At 52.4% G+C, this 15,009-nt stretch overlaps 1 protein-coding gene across 2 annotated transcripts; it reads left to right on the top strand.

Moving 5' to 3' along the window:
- The first annotated feature begins 1,387 nt into the window (after window positions 1–1,387).
- C1QTNF6 (C1q and TNF related 6) lies at window positions 1,388–10,242 on the top strand. Of its 2 annotated transcripts, none has more exons than XM_086753390.1 (3): window positions 1,388–1,480; window positions 5,331–5,568; window positions 7,192–10,242. In XM_086753390.1, the coding sequence occupies exons 2-3, from the start codon at window positions 5,337–5,339 to the stop codon at window positions 7,737–7,739; spliced, it is 780 nt and encodes a 259-aa protein (XP_086609516.1). In that variant the 5' UTR covers window positions 1,388–1,480; window positions 5,331–5,336; the 3' UTR covers window positions 7,740–10,242. The 2 variants fall into 2 exon arrangements, with proteins under 2 accessions (XP_086609516.1, XP_010128210.1); XM_010129908.2 differs by lacking the exon at window positions 1,388–1,480 and adding an exon at window positions 4,455–4,545.
- Window positions 10,243–15,009: the final 4,767 nt, after the last annotated feature.

A 15,009-nucleotide genomic window follows, 5' to 3' on the forward strand; every position in this document is an offset into this window, starting at 1 on the left:
GAGAAGGAGAAGATTATTTTTAAGAACTGGTTCAAGGCTGCAATGTCATCTGGTGTCTCCCACCCAGCCAAGCTGTCGGACCTAGATGTTCACAAGGCAGCAAAGTCTTGCCAGTTGCTATAGGGTTAGTGCATGTAGTCACATGGCAGATTTTTTGAGGTGGACACTGGCACCGTTTTTTTGTCTCAGAATGTCCCACAGGCAGGGTAGGAGATGGGACACTCAAGCTGGAAGAGCTACCTATGGGGAGAGGGGCAGGCCGGGTGATGCACCTTTAGCTGCAAGGCATCTCCAAGTGATGCAGCTTGTCAGCCAGTCTCTGACAGACCGTTCAGCTGTGGCTGGCAGACATGCGGTGTCTTGGACCAGCTGTGGGGGCAGTGGGAAGCGGGAGACAAGATCGTGCTTTCAGGCTCAGTGCCAGAGACAGCCAGGTCTAGCAACAGCTTTGCTCTAGTGATGAGTACAGGTGAACAGCCCTTCCAGCTGCTCCTCAGCCACGTGGCATTTCAGCAACGCATAGCAAAAAAATGTGGTGGCTTTGCCAGGCCTTAATCTCCGTGTGAGTCAGTCCAGGCCGCTGAGCAGCCTGCAGCAGAAACCCCTGCTGGCAGAAGTGCCCTCAGACTCAGCGGCAGCCTGCGTAAAGCCAGGGAATGTGTCGTTCCTGCTTGATCCAGGCCCCACATGGGCAGAAGTTATGAGAGAAATGTAGCCACGCAGCTGACTTCCAGCAGGCCTGCCCATCCTCAGAGCTGTACAGGATATTCTAGGCCAGTAATTTCATTCGGTGTTGCTGCTCTTGGGTAACAAGGGCTGGCTGTTACACAAGCCTCGTGCACAGCCTTGGAGTCTGCAGGCTGGAAAAGATTCATCTTCCCAACCCCCTCTGCAGCCTGGCCGGAGATGATCAGTGATCCCCATACGGCAGAGGACCCACTGCTGTTACAGGGTAACCCGGGGGCATTACAAAGCACTGAAGCATAAAAACACACTGCCATCTTTCTGTGTCTCAGGTGTCCCCCTCTCCATTTGCAGGCAGGAAGGGCAAGCCGAAGGAATTCAGCTGCGATCAGGCAGTGATGGAGAGGAGGTGACCTCAGAGCAGTGCTGCCCATCGCGTCCCAGATCTTGAAACACGTGTGAGCTCTCTTTCCAAGGGTAGCACCGGCAGTAGCCAAAAAGCCTGAACTTTGCTTCCAGAAGGAATCAGCTGTTGAGCTGAGCAAATCGTGATGCTGCGCAGGCTGGGTGGAAGGAGGGAGGGACAGCCAAGCCTGACACGGGCCAGAGCAAAGGGGGAGGCACCCACAAAAGCCTCGGAGGCAGGATGGAAAAGACAGTAATTACATAAGAGCACTTGGCGAGCATCTGGCTGGAGTCAGCTGGGCCCCACCAGCCCTCCTTCCCCATGCTGCTAACTAGGAGCAGCTGAGGATACGGATAACCCAGCGTGGGACCCCTTCGGAGGGGAGCGGAGGTAAGAGATCCTCTGCTTCCCCTCTCGGCTTGTGATGCTCTTGGAGAGTGGGGGCAGTGGAGTGGGAATAAAGGAAAGTTGGTTGTGGTGGAGGAGAAGCAGCCAGGAAGGGGAAGAAAAGGGGCTGTTTCTCCACCTCTTGGTGCAGACTATACCTTTGCTCTGGAGGTTTTGGTGAGGGAGGAGCCGTGAAAGGTGAGTGTGTGGGTGTCTGTGGATGGATGCGAACACGTGTGTTAATATAGCAGGGTAGGGGGTGCACATGTGCAGCAGGGGAGCTGAGCTGTACACAGGGGCTGGAAAGGGGAGAAAACATCAGAGGAATTTCCTTCCTTCTGTACCTGTGGTAGAGGGGGTTTTAGGATGCAGGGAGCCACTGGAGGAGAGCCAGGCTTTATCCCTCTATTTCGCCCGTGTTGGAGGGGTTGCAGGAGCAGGGAGGAAATGCAGAAGGAGGATGAAGCAGCTGCTTTTGAGCAGGGATAGTTGCAGTCCAATCTGGACAGAGCTTCCCTGGGCTGCCTCCAAAGCAGAGTGTGCGATGAGGAAGAGGGAAGATTGTTAAGCACACATGGTACCTTCAGGCTTGAGTTACACTTAAAAGCGTGGCTGGCACAGTCTTATTGGATAGCATTCTCAAAACTCGTCTCTTTGAGCACTCAGCCGTGCAAGCCAAAACCTCCTGTAAATGTGGCTGTCCTGGCAAAATGTTGCTGGTACAGCCAGTTCCTTTCAGGGAGCAGGGTGATATTACCCTGGCAAAAGTGTCTTTGCTGGCATAAGATGCTGCCCAGTTGGGCAGTGCCACCAGTGCAAGGCTTTGTCTGCTGGCTTCCTGCTGGTCCATGTTCAGCTTAGCAGAGATGTTAAGATACAAGGTCCTGCTCACTGCCCACTGCCGGCTGTTCTTGCACTCGGATGAGAAAAAGGCAAAGGCCTCAGCAGATGAGGTCCTCCACAAAGAATGTTTGCTTGGTTGTGAGCAACTCGGGAGCGCAGCTGGAAAGGTGGGATGGAAATGAGGGCAATGGCCTTCCTCAATACCTGTTCCCCTTGGAAAGGTGGAGGAGGCCAGGCATAAGGCAGAGAGCTGCAAAAGGGGGTAATGTCATATTTGGAAATAAGCCATGCAGGAAAACCAGAGGGAGTGAGCTGCTGCAATAGTTTTCGTGGCGCAGTGAGGAACGTTGCCTTCACTGTCAGTCTCTGAGTTTTCGTGCACCCCATAAAATCTATTGGCTTTCAACAATAGCTCTGCCAGCTGCCAAAATCCCCACCAGCAGCAGGCAGAAGTAGACAACACAACTGATCACAAAAACCCGCTTCTGTCAGCTGGCAAGGCTCCATTAGCAAGAAGCGTTGCCCTAACCCTTCCCCCTCTCATTTTCCAAAAGAGTAAACTGAGGCACAGGCAAACGTGGGAGACTTGCAATGCATCTCATTGCACGTCAGCACTGGAGCCCAGCTAGGAATTCACGAGCACAGCAGCGAATTTCTTGGTCTTCTTCCCATCCCGGCTGGGAGGCATGTTCACTCCGTGTTCATTGAGCTCCAGGCTGACAGGCAGCCTGAGAATATCTCCAGGCCTCCCAGCCCCCTTTCCTCCCTTCCCCCCAGCTTGCAGCACATATTTTCCCAGAGTTTTCCGCTTGCTTCTCCAGTGGTGCTGGGGTCCTGCCAAACGCCAACCACAATCTGGGAAGCGGGGGCCTCCCATTCCCAAACCGAACAAATGGGAGAAGGAAAACAAACAAAAAAAAGTCCAAGCACACGTAGGCACGCACAAAACCCTTTCCCCCTCAGAAACCTTGGAGCCTTCTTCAGCTTCTCTCACAAACTGCAGGAGGCACAGTGCTGACTTGGCACTTCTCGCCCCCACAGAAGAGAGCTATTGCCCATCCTTCCCTCAGCCTCCCAAAGATACATATGTGCACCCCCACAGGGTGTAAGTTCCCAAATCTGTTTTGCTGCAGCATAAGACCCCCAAAATCCTCTTCCCAGCTGATTCTGCAGGGTGAGGAAAGTCTCCTCTGTGTGCCCCTGCACTCCTCCTCCCCGCCAAAATGCAGTAATTCCCGGGTTTTGGTGCAGCGATGTAGTGCTCATCCCAACAGCAGAAGCACATCAGCTCGGCGCCAGGCTGGGGGCAAAGATCACGGCCAGGGTTTGCTCCAGATCCTCAGCCTTGCTGGCAGGCAGGTCCCCGCAGTGGGACTGTGCTTCAGGCCAGGGACATCCCTCCCGTGCGAGCTGCTCAGCCTGGGACCTGACTGGAGGACGCGACCAGGGGATGACGCATGCCATGGTGCCAGGCTTGGAGCTCTGCCCAGGGAGAGGGGATGACCAGAGAGGGAAAAAACTGACGCCTCTCCCAGTTGGCAGATGAGCCTGCTAGAAATAATACCATATGTAGGGCGAGAGGCTGCAGTGACAGGGACATGCAGAAGAAACAATGCAGGAGAAAATGGAAGATGAAGAACTTTGGGGACTATGAGTGGGACACGCACGGCTGGGGAAAGAGCAGGGCCAGCATGGTTAAAGGCATGGGACAAGGGACTAATGCAAGGGAGTGAGGGCAGAGCCCTGCACCACCCCACACGAAGGAAAATCTTGCCTCTTGCACTGATGCACACCCCACCTTGCCCATTCTGAGATGCAGAGGGTGGGACCCTGCCCTGCTGCCCACCCACCCTTTGTACAGGCTGCAATCTTCTGCCGACCAAGGCTAGGCTGTTCAGAAGCAAAAAGGCAGAGAAGAAGGAAAAAAAACAAACAAACAACAACAAAAAAAAACATATATAAGGGAAAGGAACTACCTAGGAAAGAGTTAAAAGGCGCAAGGAAACCCAAGCCGGTTTGCAATGGAGAGCGCCCAAAGCCAGGGAGGGAGAGGAGAGGGGAGGGAGCAGGTCCCAGCCCAGCTTGTGCACCCAGCCAGCCCTCGGCAGCTCCTGTGCCAAGAGCCAGCTTCCTTAAATCCATGGGCCCGGGGGCCGGCTCTACCGGCCGAGGGGAACCCGCAAGCAGGGGCTGGGAAGCCCAGAGGGGAGCCCTCAGCCTCCTGGGTGAGCTACCACGCTGTGCTGGGGTGCAGGCAGAGGGAAATGGGGGGCAGAGGCCGGAAGAGGGGCTTTCCCAGCTTGTTTGCGTGTCTGTCTTTCGTAAGCCTGCTGATCTGCAGGCTGCCTGCTCCCAGCTTTGCTTCCTTCTCCCTCCGCTCCGCTCCCGGGGCATCCCTTTGGGAAGGTGCTGGGGTTTGGCTGAGAACAGGGCTGAGCATTGGTGCGGAAGGGGCTGAGGCACAGAGTGGGATGGGATCTGTGGGGGGAGTGGGGAGGAGGGGGCTGAAATTAAGTTCCCAGTCCACAGAGGTGGGTTAGATTCCAGCTGGGATGGGAGGTGTTGGTTTAACTCCCATAAAGAGTTGATGCCTAGGGACTGGAGGACTGCTGAAGTTTTTCACAGTCCACCGCACAGATTCAGCAGCCTACAGTAGCATGCTTTTGCTAAAGAAGCCATGTGGTTTGCCATGTCTCCTTCCTCTACCCCAGCCTTGGGACTGAATCTTCTAGTGGCTCCAGTAGTTTGCCTAGTGAAGGTCAAGCCTTTGTCCAGTCTCCGTTGGTCTGGGCAGAAGGGCGTGGGGCATCCTTTTGGGCCATGTGGTTGCTACTCAGATTGCAGCCTTGAACCTCCAAGGATTTCAAGTATGTAAACGCCCTCAACATGCCATCTTGTCCCACCCCTGGCTCCAGCCACAGAGAGATGCTGTTTTGTAGTGATCTCTGCTCCATCCCCCATGTCCTCCCCTTCTTATACCTCACCCTGGCACTTCTTCATATCTTCCCAGGTCACCATGAACATAATTTACCTGCACACACCCCTGGCCTTCCTTCTTCTCCCTCTTGTTGTGCTTGGGGCACCTACTGATGAACCCAACCTCACAGAACCAGCTCCTGGTGCTTGCAAGCGCTGTTGTGACCCACTGGACTCTTCTGCAGATGCCCCACCACTCCCTCCCAGCCACCACCACTTGCCCTACCCAATGCCGGAGGTCCGTCCCTACATCAACATCACCATACTGAAGGGTAAGTGCCCATCTTGGCCCTGGGATGCCAAGGCCTGCTCAGGGACCGGTGGCACTGCAGTGGAGGTGACAGCTGGGTTGCTGGCATGCTGGTTATGCTAACAGATTGCCAGATGCCATCCTGAAAGGTATGTGCCCACACACAATTCATTGAGGGTTTGTATGTTTTATGCTGTGATCAAGAATAGCCTGAGGGGAGAGAAGTCAGTGCTTATCCGTGCTGTGACTTCTGTGCCTCAGGATGCTGCCTGCTACCAGCTCTTCCTCCCTGCTAGCATAGGAGTGGCAGCAGCAGCATCTTGCCAATCTGGGAGGACACCTTCCTTCCTTCAGACTTCCAGAGTCCTCCAGTGCCTGAGGGAAGGAGCAGTCTCTACCCAGCTGCAAAATAAGCAGGTTTGGAAGGTAGGTGTTAGCACCCAGGAAGGCTGTGGGGAAACCTTCTCCAGCTCCATGGGTCACATGTGTTTTGGAGTGGGAGGAGGGTAAGGGGAGGCAGCAACTATTTGCAAGCACCTCCAGGCTAACTGGCAGTGACCCCCAGCTCATTCTACACTGCTGTGGCTGGCTTGGCTAACGGGAAAAGGCTCCCTGTTTTAGATCAGCTCCTCCCTTCAGGGCTCCCCTTTTAGCCTTTGCTGCGGGCAAAAGCCTGTTCCCAGCAGGATCCTGCTCTGCTTGCTTATTGTTGCATTGTGGTTCCTCTGGGCTAGCTGGGCAGATGCTCCCCATTCCCTGCCCAGCCTGGAAATAGCTGCAATCCGTCAAAGCTCAGAAGTGTGTCTGAGGCAGACAGAGGCCTGGACTAGAGCGGAGTGTTGCAGGGGGATCTGCAATATCATGCAGGAGGTGGAGAGGAGGAAGAGAACAAGGCACAAATCTGAGATGCTGTCACTTCTGCTGGAGGCTGCTCTGACTCCCATCTTTTCTCTCTATATACAAAGTATGTTCTGGTGCTGCTCTCTCTCTATACCAATGCCTGCTCAAGTGTGTGACAGGCAACACACAAACCCCAGGGTAGAACCACAGTATAATTATACAGGATGCCCAAAGGATGCTGGTATTGTCAAAGTAGCATCCCTCTAATTTGCACTGCACCATCTGCCAAGTCCAGCTTGGATCTTTGATCCACCTCATTGTCCCTCTCTAGTCATATTCTCCCACAAGCATTAGCACTTCTTCCCCCTCTCCAGCCAACAGCAAGAACATTGTGCACACCATGTGGATAACTGGGTCATAGAAGAGGTGTGTAAGAGGGCAGGGGCTGTGGTGGAGGTAAGGGAGTGTGGAGGAGGAAGAAGAGGTCAAGGGCCCTGGTGGTACTTTGTACTGCTGGGCTCCCTCTCAGGCTGAATTCTCCTAAGGATAGGTCCTAGGGCCTCCAGCAAAGGCCATATCATGTGGTGAGCGGGGGCATTCATGAGAGAAGAAACCCCAGTCGCACCCAGAGCTCTGCTAGCTCCTTTCCCATGAAGCACAATGATATTGTGACCCTCAGGAGTGTTTCTTCTTCTAGCATTTCCCCATCCATGAGCAATCCTCTGCCTCCTCATTAGGCTTTCTCACCACTGCTTCCATCTCTCTGGTATCACACAGGAGTTGTGTCCTCTGCTTCCTCTTCTAGGAGAAAAAGGAGATCGGGGAGAGCCTGGGATGCCAGGGAAATGGGGCAAAGAAGGACCACGAGGTGAACGGGGTGCCCAGGGCCAGAAAGGCAGTAAAGGACAGATGGGCACAGCGGGAGAACCCTGCAAGCATCAGTACGCGGCGTTCTCTGTTGGTCGCAAGAAAGCACTGCACAGCAGCGAGGGCTTCCAGGTCTTGATCTTTGACACTGTCTTCGTCAACCTCTACAGCCACTTTGACATGTTCAATGGCAAATTCTACTGCTATGTAGGTGGGCTTTACTATTTCAGCCTCAACGTCCACACCTGGAACTTCAAGGAGACCTACATGCACATCATGCACAATGAAGAAGAGGCAGTAATCTTGTATGCCCAACCCAGCGACCGCAGCATCATGCAGAGCCAGAGCCTCATGCTGGAGCTTCAGGAAAATGATGAGATCTGGGTGAGACTCTACAAGCGGGAGCGGGAGAATGCCATTTACAGTGATGATGTTGACGTGTACATCACCTTCAGTGGGTACCTGGTCAAGCCCAGCCTTGACTAATTGCCTCTCCTCCTCCTTGGGGCCTCCTTGACCTTTTCCATCTTCCTCTCTCTCTCTTTACTGCCCGCAACCACTGCAAATCACTTGGAAATGGGCTGTTGAGTCTCAGGCCCTGAGTGTGAAACTTGCCACACTGGCTCCCACTCATGCATTCTTGTAGCCAGGCCTGTATCTGCCCACTTACAGTGTGACACTGCCATCTCTTGCCCCCTCACCTCATGACCCCAACTTAGGTTATTGGCTTCTTCTAACTCTGCCAGTGAACTGTGTCTGGCCTTTAGGGTCCTAGAGCAGGAGGAAAGCTAAAATGCTGCTCCTGGGGATGTGTTCCTCCCTGGGGCTTCATACACAAAAGACTCCTGGAGAAAGGGATGGAAAGTCCCCAGTGCCCAGGTGCATCCTGGCTTCTCTCTGTCCCAACTAGACATGCCAGTTTTGCAGCCCACAATATGGCCTTTAATGTCACCTCTCACACCTACACCTGTAGTCTGGAGAGCAGACTAAGGTCTATGGCCTCCTTGTAGCACGAGGAAGATGTAGGAGTGATGAGAGATGATAATGTCTTTCCAAAAAGGGGACTGTTGACCTTCTGCAGTATGTCATTGGTTTTCCTTAGACACCCTTCTGGGTCGCAGAGTCCAGGTTGGCTATAAAATATAGGCCTGGTGGGATTGTTCTCCTGTGCGCCAGCTCTATCTCTTCGAAGAGATGAAGGGCCAGACCCTTCAGAGGCATCTGCTATTGAATCAATAGAGCCCACCACTCTATTCCCACTAGGGAATAAGTGCAGAACAAGAGAGAGCAACAACCCTACCAAACCTCCCTCCCAAACCTCCCCTGGGGGACTACTTGGTCTTGGTTCCCCAGCTGTGGAAAGCTAGTCCCGACAGTGAACCCGAATTTACTCTCTTCTTTGGCAGATGTGTACCCATGCCTTCCCATTGGTATCAGCAGTCATCCCTCGCACTTGCTGGTGTGTGGGGAGAGTCAGGCCCTGGCTCCTGCATGCCATTACATTGTCCTCCTGAAGGTGGTTCTCCTACATTGGTATTGAAGCACCGCTGTTTCAGGGCCTGAGCTGGAGGCTGTAAGGGCAATTGCAGTCAAATCAGTTCCAAACCTGGGAAAGTTGGCACCTCTTTGCCTCTGTGATGGAAAAGAGACAGAGATGAGACTACAGCAGCTTGCCCCAGGGTTAAAGGCTTCCCTGCCACATGCTCTGTGCCCTTTTCTGGCAATCTTATCAGAGCAACTGAGAAAAGCATGTGGCTAAAACAAACCCTTGCTCTTCTTGTCAGGTTGGAAATGGCGCGGTAGGAAAGGAATGCCAGTGGTAGAGTTTTCTAGTACCATTTGTACTGGTCTCGCACTGCTCTCACTCACATCCCTCTGGGAATGCTGCACTCCCGGGGAGGGGAGGAGGTGAGGTTGACTCACCACATGTTGTGATGCGCCCATAAAGAGCAATGCCAAGAGTTGTCTCTTTTTCAAGTCTCAGGACAGGACATGCAGGAGAAACTGTATTTCTCCTCTGCCCATCAATGATAATGAAGTCTTCTAACTTACCCAGCTTCTGCAGCCTCATGATTAGCCATGGTCTCTGCCTATAGTACCTGGGACTACCAGAGGAGATAAGCATCATTATACAGGACTAGGTCCGGTACACTCAGCCCAGGATGGCAAAGGCACAGGGACCCAGGCTAAATATTAAAAATGAACTTGAGAGAATTGCAGGACATTTTCTCTCTTGCCGTATTTACTTACCCTCCTTGCTTCGCTAAGGAACCTGTACAGACTGGAATGAGTTTCAGGCACTTTCTGCCCTGGATCCTTCCCACTGCTGTCACTGAGGCAATGGGTATAAAAACAAGGTTTCACTAACCTTGTTTTTATACAGGGTTTATACATAAAGCTGGTTTTTTTTTCTAGGGAAACGTGATGGTAGGATCATGGGAACTAAAGGAGACTGTGAGTTTCTTCCCCTCCCTTAGCAGGTCAAGCATGTGGAATTGCTCAGAGATGGCATTTCAGGCAGTAGAGAGGAAGCAGCATGCTGGAGTAGATGCTCAGGATAGAATCCCTTTTTCTCTTCCTCAACAAGCTGCAAACCCAGACATTGTCTATTTACAGTGCGTAGTGCCCCTGTGTCTCCCTGAAGAGACACAAGCCTCTCTAACACTGAATATCTCCAGGAACAAGTTTCCTTCTTCCTCCTTTTCTATTTGGCATTTGAATGCCAATGATAGCTCTCATGTGCTACCCATGAGCAGCCAGATGGTACCTGATGCACATGAGAAAGGAGGGCAGGGGAACCAAAGGGTGTGTTTAACAGGCTTGTTGGTGCTAAACAAGATGGCAATCCCTTGGTGCTAAATGAGATTTTAGGAGTATTGGGTGCTTTCTGGAAGGTGTAGTAGGCTGAGTTGTAATGTACTGTGGAATTAATGGTGCTTTATGTCACAAAACCAAACTCCAAGAACTTTTGTGTATATATATATTTTTTTTCAGTGGTATTAAACTTTTTTCCCTGGTTGTTTTGCACTTAGATCTGTTTTTCCCTCCCAGCCTCTTCCTTCTAGCACTGATTAATGCCAAATAGTGTGATGGAAAAGACACTGACCTGAAAGAGACAGGTACAAAGTCAAACTCAGCTCTGAAACTTCCCTGGGCAATCCTTGGTAATCTTCTTGGGAGAACCATTACCTTAAAGATATTTACTGCTTGAACACTTCTAATTATGACAACCCTCTCCTCCTTGCTAGGAAAGCTTTAAGCAAATTCAATGAATGATTCTTTGGAAATTACAAAAAAAAAAGGGCGGGGGGGGAATAAAATGGGTTATAGGATTAGGCTTTGAGTACTTAATTATATTGAGGAAGGCTGGGCTAATGCTGGATTTCTGTTAAGGGGGATCAGACTCTTTATCTTGTTCAGTTTTTAGCACATCCTTCAATCAAGTACTTAGTAAGCATGTGTGTTTTCCGTTTTCCCTGTGGTGTTTCTCTTTTCTCTGCCAAGAGGTGAAAGCCAGGAAGTACAGACATAAGAGGGACATTATGCTGTTGAGTAGACACTTGTGCTTGCTAACAATGGGGTGAGTGGCAGTTCCAGAGTTAAGCTGGGCACACATTTTTGGAAGAGCTGGGTGTGATGAGAAAGGCTTGAGATTCAGGTCAGAGGTGGAACGACAAGTGGCAATTGCCCATAAAGTTGGGGAAAATGGGGAGAGATGAGGGGGGAGTGGAAGGAGGCCCCCTTCCAGTCCTCCACTTAGAAGCTTGAGTGGAAGATCTAGGAGGGGCAGGGAGATGCCTATTGGAGGTCTCAGTGTGGGTCGAAGAGGTAAGTGCAGATTTGTTTAGCATCTTTGGGGTTTGGACTGAGGGGACTCTTGCGGAGTGGAGGAATAGACAAGAAAACAAGAGAGGACACCCATTTAGGACCTGTTGTTTTAAATTTAATTCATCTTCACATAGCTGCTTCTGTGGTTTGACACATACCAGACGCTTCCTTTGGCAAGGGGTGGAAAATATAATCATACTCATCCTTACAGGCCACTTTGGTCCAGTATTAGGCCCAGAGCTAAGGCTACATATATATCCTAGTAAGTGTGATACTCTGGCAGATTGGCGTCGAGTTGCCTTTGGGTTTTTTATTTACTTCTGAGGAAGCAGATAGAACCGTGTCCTCAAGAAGGGCAGAGGTTGTACTTGTGGATGTTTCTGGCCCCTTGAGGTGAGATGCTGGTAGATTGGAGGTGCCTTTGTCACACTTAGAAAAGGTGAGGAGTGAGGGAGGAACGGAAGTGTGTAGCCAGATCTTCTAGAAAAGTTTTCTGTAGTTCAATCCTTCACCCTGCCTGCTTGGAGAAGAAAATGCCACCTGAAGAGTCTCTTCAGACAACTCCCTTGGGGCTTAGATGCATACGTGACAAATGGAGTCTGTAGATCATGCCACCACCCCTCACACAATGGGTGCCCGGCTAGGAGTTGCCATAGGTGAGGCTCAGCTCAGTCAAGGTGGACCCCACAATGCTGTTGAAGGAACGAGGGCTAGACTGGGTCAGACCAGCCCTGCTGCCCTGCCAGTGGATGCAGCCACGTACTGACAGCCATAAGACTTTCAGTCGCCTCATTCACCCCAGGGCTGGGTCCTTTTCCATGCAATGGGGCTGCGCTCTGGTATGTAAGCCTGAGGTGGGTGACAGCCAGCACCTCTCTCCTGGGCAAAGTAAGAAGCGTGCCCTGGAGTGGGCAGCTACAGAGCTACCCCTGGGGCCATGCCTCTCTTTTCCCCTGAAAGACAGGTCCATGCTCTGCAGCAAAGGGCTCTGCGGCTGCGTCTCAAGCTTTTTCAAGGTATGTGCTAAGAAGTTGGCCCTTTAAACTGGCTTCCTGCGGGTTTGTGGTCTCACAGGTATGAAAGGCGAGGGGGAGAGGGAGAGGAGGTAAAGGGCAGGATATGGTGGTGTCTCTGGGGAAGGAAGCACATGTCAGGGCCAGCTCAGGAGAAGGTGAAGGCCCTGCAATAGCTCCTTGAGCTATGATAGCTGTGGGAAAGGGGAAGAGAGAAGCAGGGCAAGAAAAGGGGTTATAAAAAGAGACCTTTGACCCTGCTGCAGGCACTCAAATGGTCACAGGCGCACGTGTCTCCACCCAAAGCACCAGGGAGGGCAGAGGTGCAGCATGGCAGGACATGGCTCTGCATCTCCCCTGGCTCTTTGTCAAGGCTGAGCCCAGCATATGCTAGCAGAGCCCCTGCTTCCCTCCATCCTGTGCACTGCAGCTGGATGTCGTCAATGGGTTGAATCTGCCTCAGACCCCTCTATTTCTCACCTTCCCTTTCCCATTGCCGGCTGGGAACTACCGTTAGGCCCAAAGAGCTGGATGTAGACCCCATGGCTGCACGGGTGATGGAGCACAGATGCTTTGCCAAGCGTCGTCGTTCCACCGCCTCGCTTGGCATGGCCCTCCTCTGACCACAGTGGCAAAATGGGTGTTTGCCAAGCCATGCCAGGCTTCAGAGGCCAGATCGATGCTGTGCTCTGCTATGACACCCACACATGTATGCATACACACATACCAGCCCCATATGGCCATCTCTCACCTTCCTGCCAACGGAAACTGTTGCCCTTTGCAAGCCTGGCTCACTGAAGATGCTATCATGAGGTGAGTAGAGGGGGGCTGAGGCTCCAGTCCTCTTCAGTACAAGCACAGCTTCTTTACCTCATGACATGCCTCCCCTCTTCTCCCACAAGCCCTCTGTGATCTCTCTCCCCACAGTTATACCACAGTGAGTGCCAGGGCAGAAGGTTTAAATCAAAGGCTTCTGACAGTTTCGCAACCCACAGACCAGTCTCATCTCTTGAGTTAGAGTCACGTAACTCACAAATGACCAGAGAATTATTGCAAAATCCCACCTTTCCCAGTCTCTGTTTGCAATGACTAAAATGGGAGGAAGCAGGATGGAGAGCTCTTGGGTTGGGGAAGCTAAGGAGCAGAGGGCTTTCCATCCACCTGGGAAAGCTGGGAATCCAGCCTCAGGTAAGTGGGAGGTAGGGGCTGAGTTTCTTGATTTACTTTAATCTACTTGCATCCATGCCTTCAAGAAGCAAGGCTGATCTCCGTCAACCTCAAAGCTGCTGAGGTGCCTCGACTCCCAGGGAGCCCAGGCAACGCAAACTGCAATGCATCTCTGAGGTGGGAAATGTGTCCAGGCCTCACTGGTTGCCACTGAGGACAGTTGCAGTGGTTCAAAGTAGCCAGGGGAAGGAAATGCCCAGGGAGAGGAAGGAGTACAACAGATCTCCTGTCTAACTGCACCCATCCTGCAGGCATCATTTTCACTGTTCTGGTCCCCTGCTCTAAAGTCCTGACCAGTCTCCAGGTGTTTGATTTAACGATGTCCTAGTGCAAGACTTAGGCACACATCTGACATGAGGTGCCTGAGGCTCACTGCATTCTGTTCACCCCAAACATGCTTTTGTGGGCTGATGGCATTCTCCCATTTGCTGCTACACACACCTTTCCCCACCATGTGTCTTCAGTTCTTCCCCTGAAGTAGTGGAATGGAGCTGAGCTCTAGAAAGGACTTTCCAGGCAACCGAGCCCTGTCCCCTGCAGCCACAGGCAGCAATTTGGCAGATGTTTTGGGCCAAAGGCGCACAGAATTACCATTACCACAGTCCAAAACATCTCCCAAGCCCTTACTTCGCCTGACTCCCACTTCTCCCCTGACCCTAGGACAGGCTTGCTTCTCCTCCCTCCTCCCATCCCCAGTCTTGCCAGCTGTGGAGGCAAAACAGCTATGCCTTCATCACAGTTCCTGGACCAGGCAGGGACAGTGGTGTGTTGGGTCAGCCTGTGAGTCTCTTGTCCTGCAGCACAGCAACCTAAGCTCCGGGGAAATGGAGAGAGGATCACTGCATTGCCTTGTCTTTGCTGCAGGGCTTTTTTTTTTCCACTGCTCCCCTCCTTTAAATTCCTGTGCCAGCCCCCCTCGCCATTGCAAAGCACCGTGCAGAGAGATCTCTGAGTGCAAAGTGCAGGGGAAGCAGTGGGAGGGTCAGGTGAGGACCAAGAAGGGCGAGAGGAAAAGGTCAGTGACGCAAGCCCAAAGCGATGGCTCTCGGCTCAGCCGCTCTGCTGTTTGTCCGTGGTGCGCTATTTCTACTCGGCAACAATTCACACATCTGGGGACCACAACTCCTTCCACCGCCCACGCTCTTCCTCCCCCCTCACGGGGGCTGAGGCAGGGGAGGGGGGAAGGAGGGAGAGATACTGCACCAGGCTGCCAGCATAATTTCCAAGACCGAAGAGGAAAAAAAAAACAACCTGGGCAGTCCTTTTCAACAGCCACCTTCCCTCCGGGCAGTGAGCATCTCTGATGAAGGAATCTGCTGCCTGCAAAGGAGATGGGGAGAACAGGAAGAAAGAGGGGATCCTTTCTGTTGGGGTGCAGAGAAGGTCAGCACCGGGGAACTGTGCTGACACCCTCGTCCTTGAAAGATAAAAGCAATGGTGCAAGTTTCCCTTTAGAATTTTGGTCTCACTGGGGTAGACCATGGCCAAGGGAAGGGACCCTGGTGCCTGGGGACATGTATTGCCCTTGGCCTCTTTCCAGGGTAAGCATTCAAGTGGAGCCAAGCGTTTGATCCCCTCCGTGTTTCCCCACTCGGCTGCAGCCATGGTGTGCGTGCGTGTGTGTGTGTGTTCATGTGCACGAATGTGTGCACAGGTGCAGGCAGAGGGCATTGTCCCCAAGACTGTCT

This window comes from Chlamydotis macqueenii, chromosome 1, assembly GCF_036417535.1.
Source record: "Chlamydotis macqueenii isolate bChlMac1 chromosome 1, bChlMac1.mat, whole genome shotgun sequence".
NCBI classification, from domain to species: Eukaryota; Metazoa; Chordata; class Aves; order Otidiformes; family Otididae; genus Chlamydotis; species Chlamydotis macqueenii.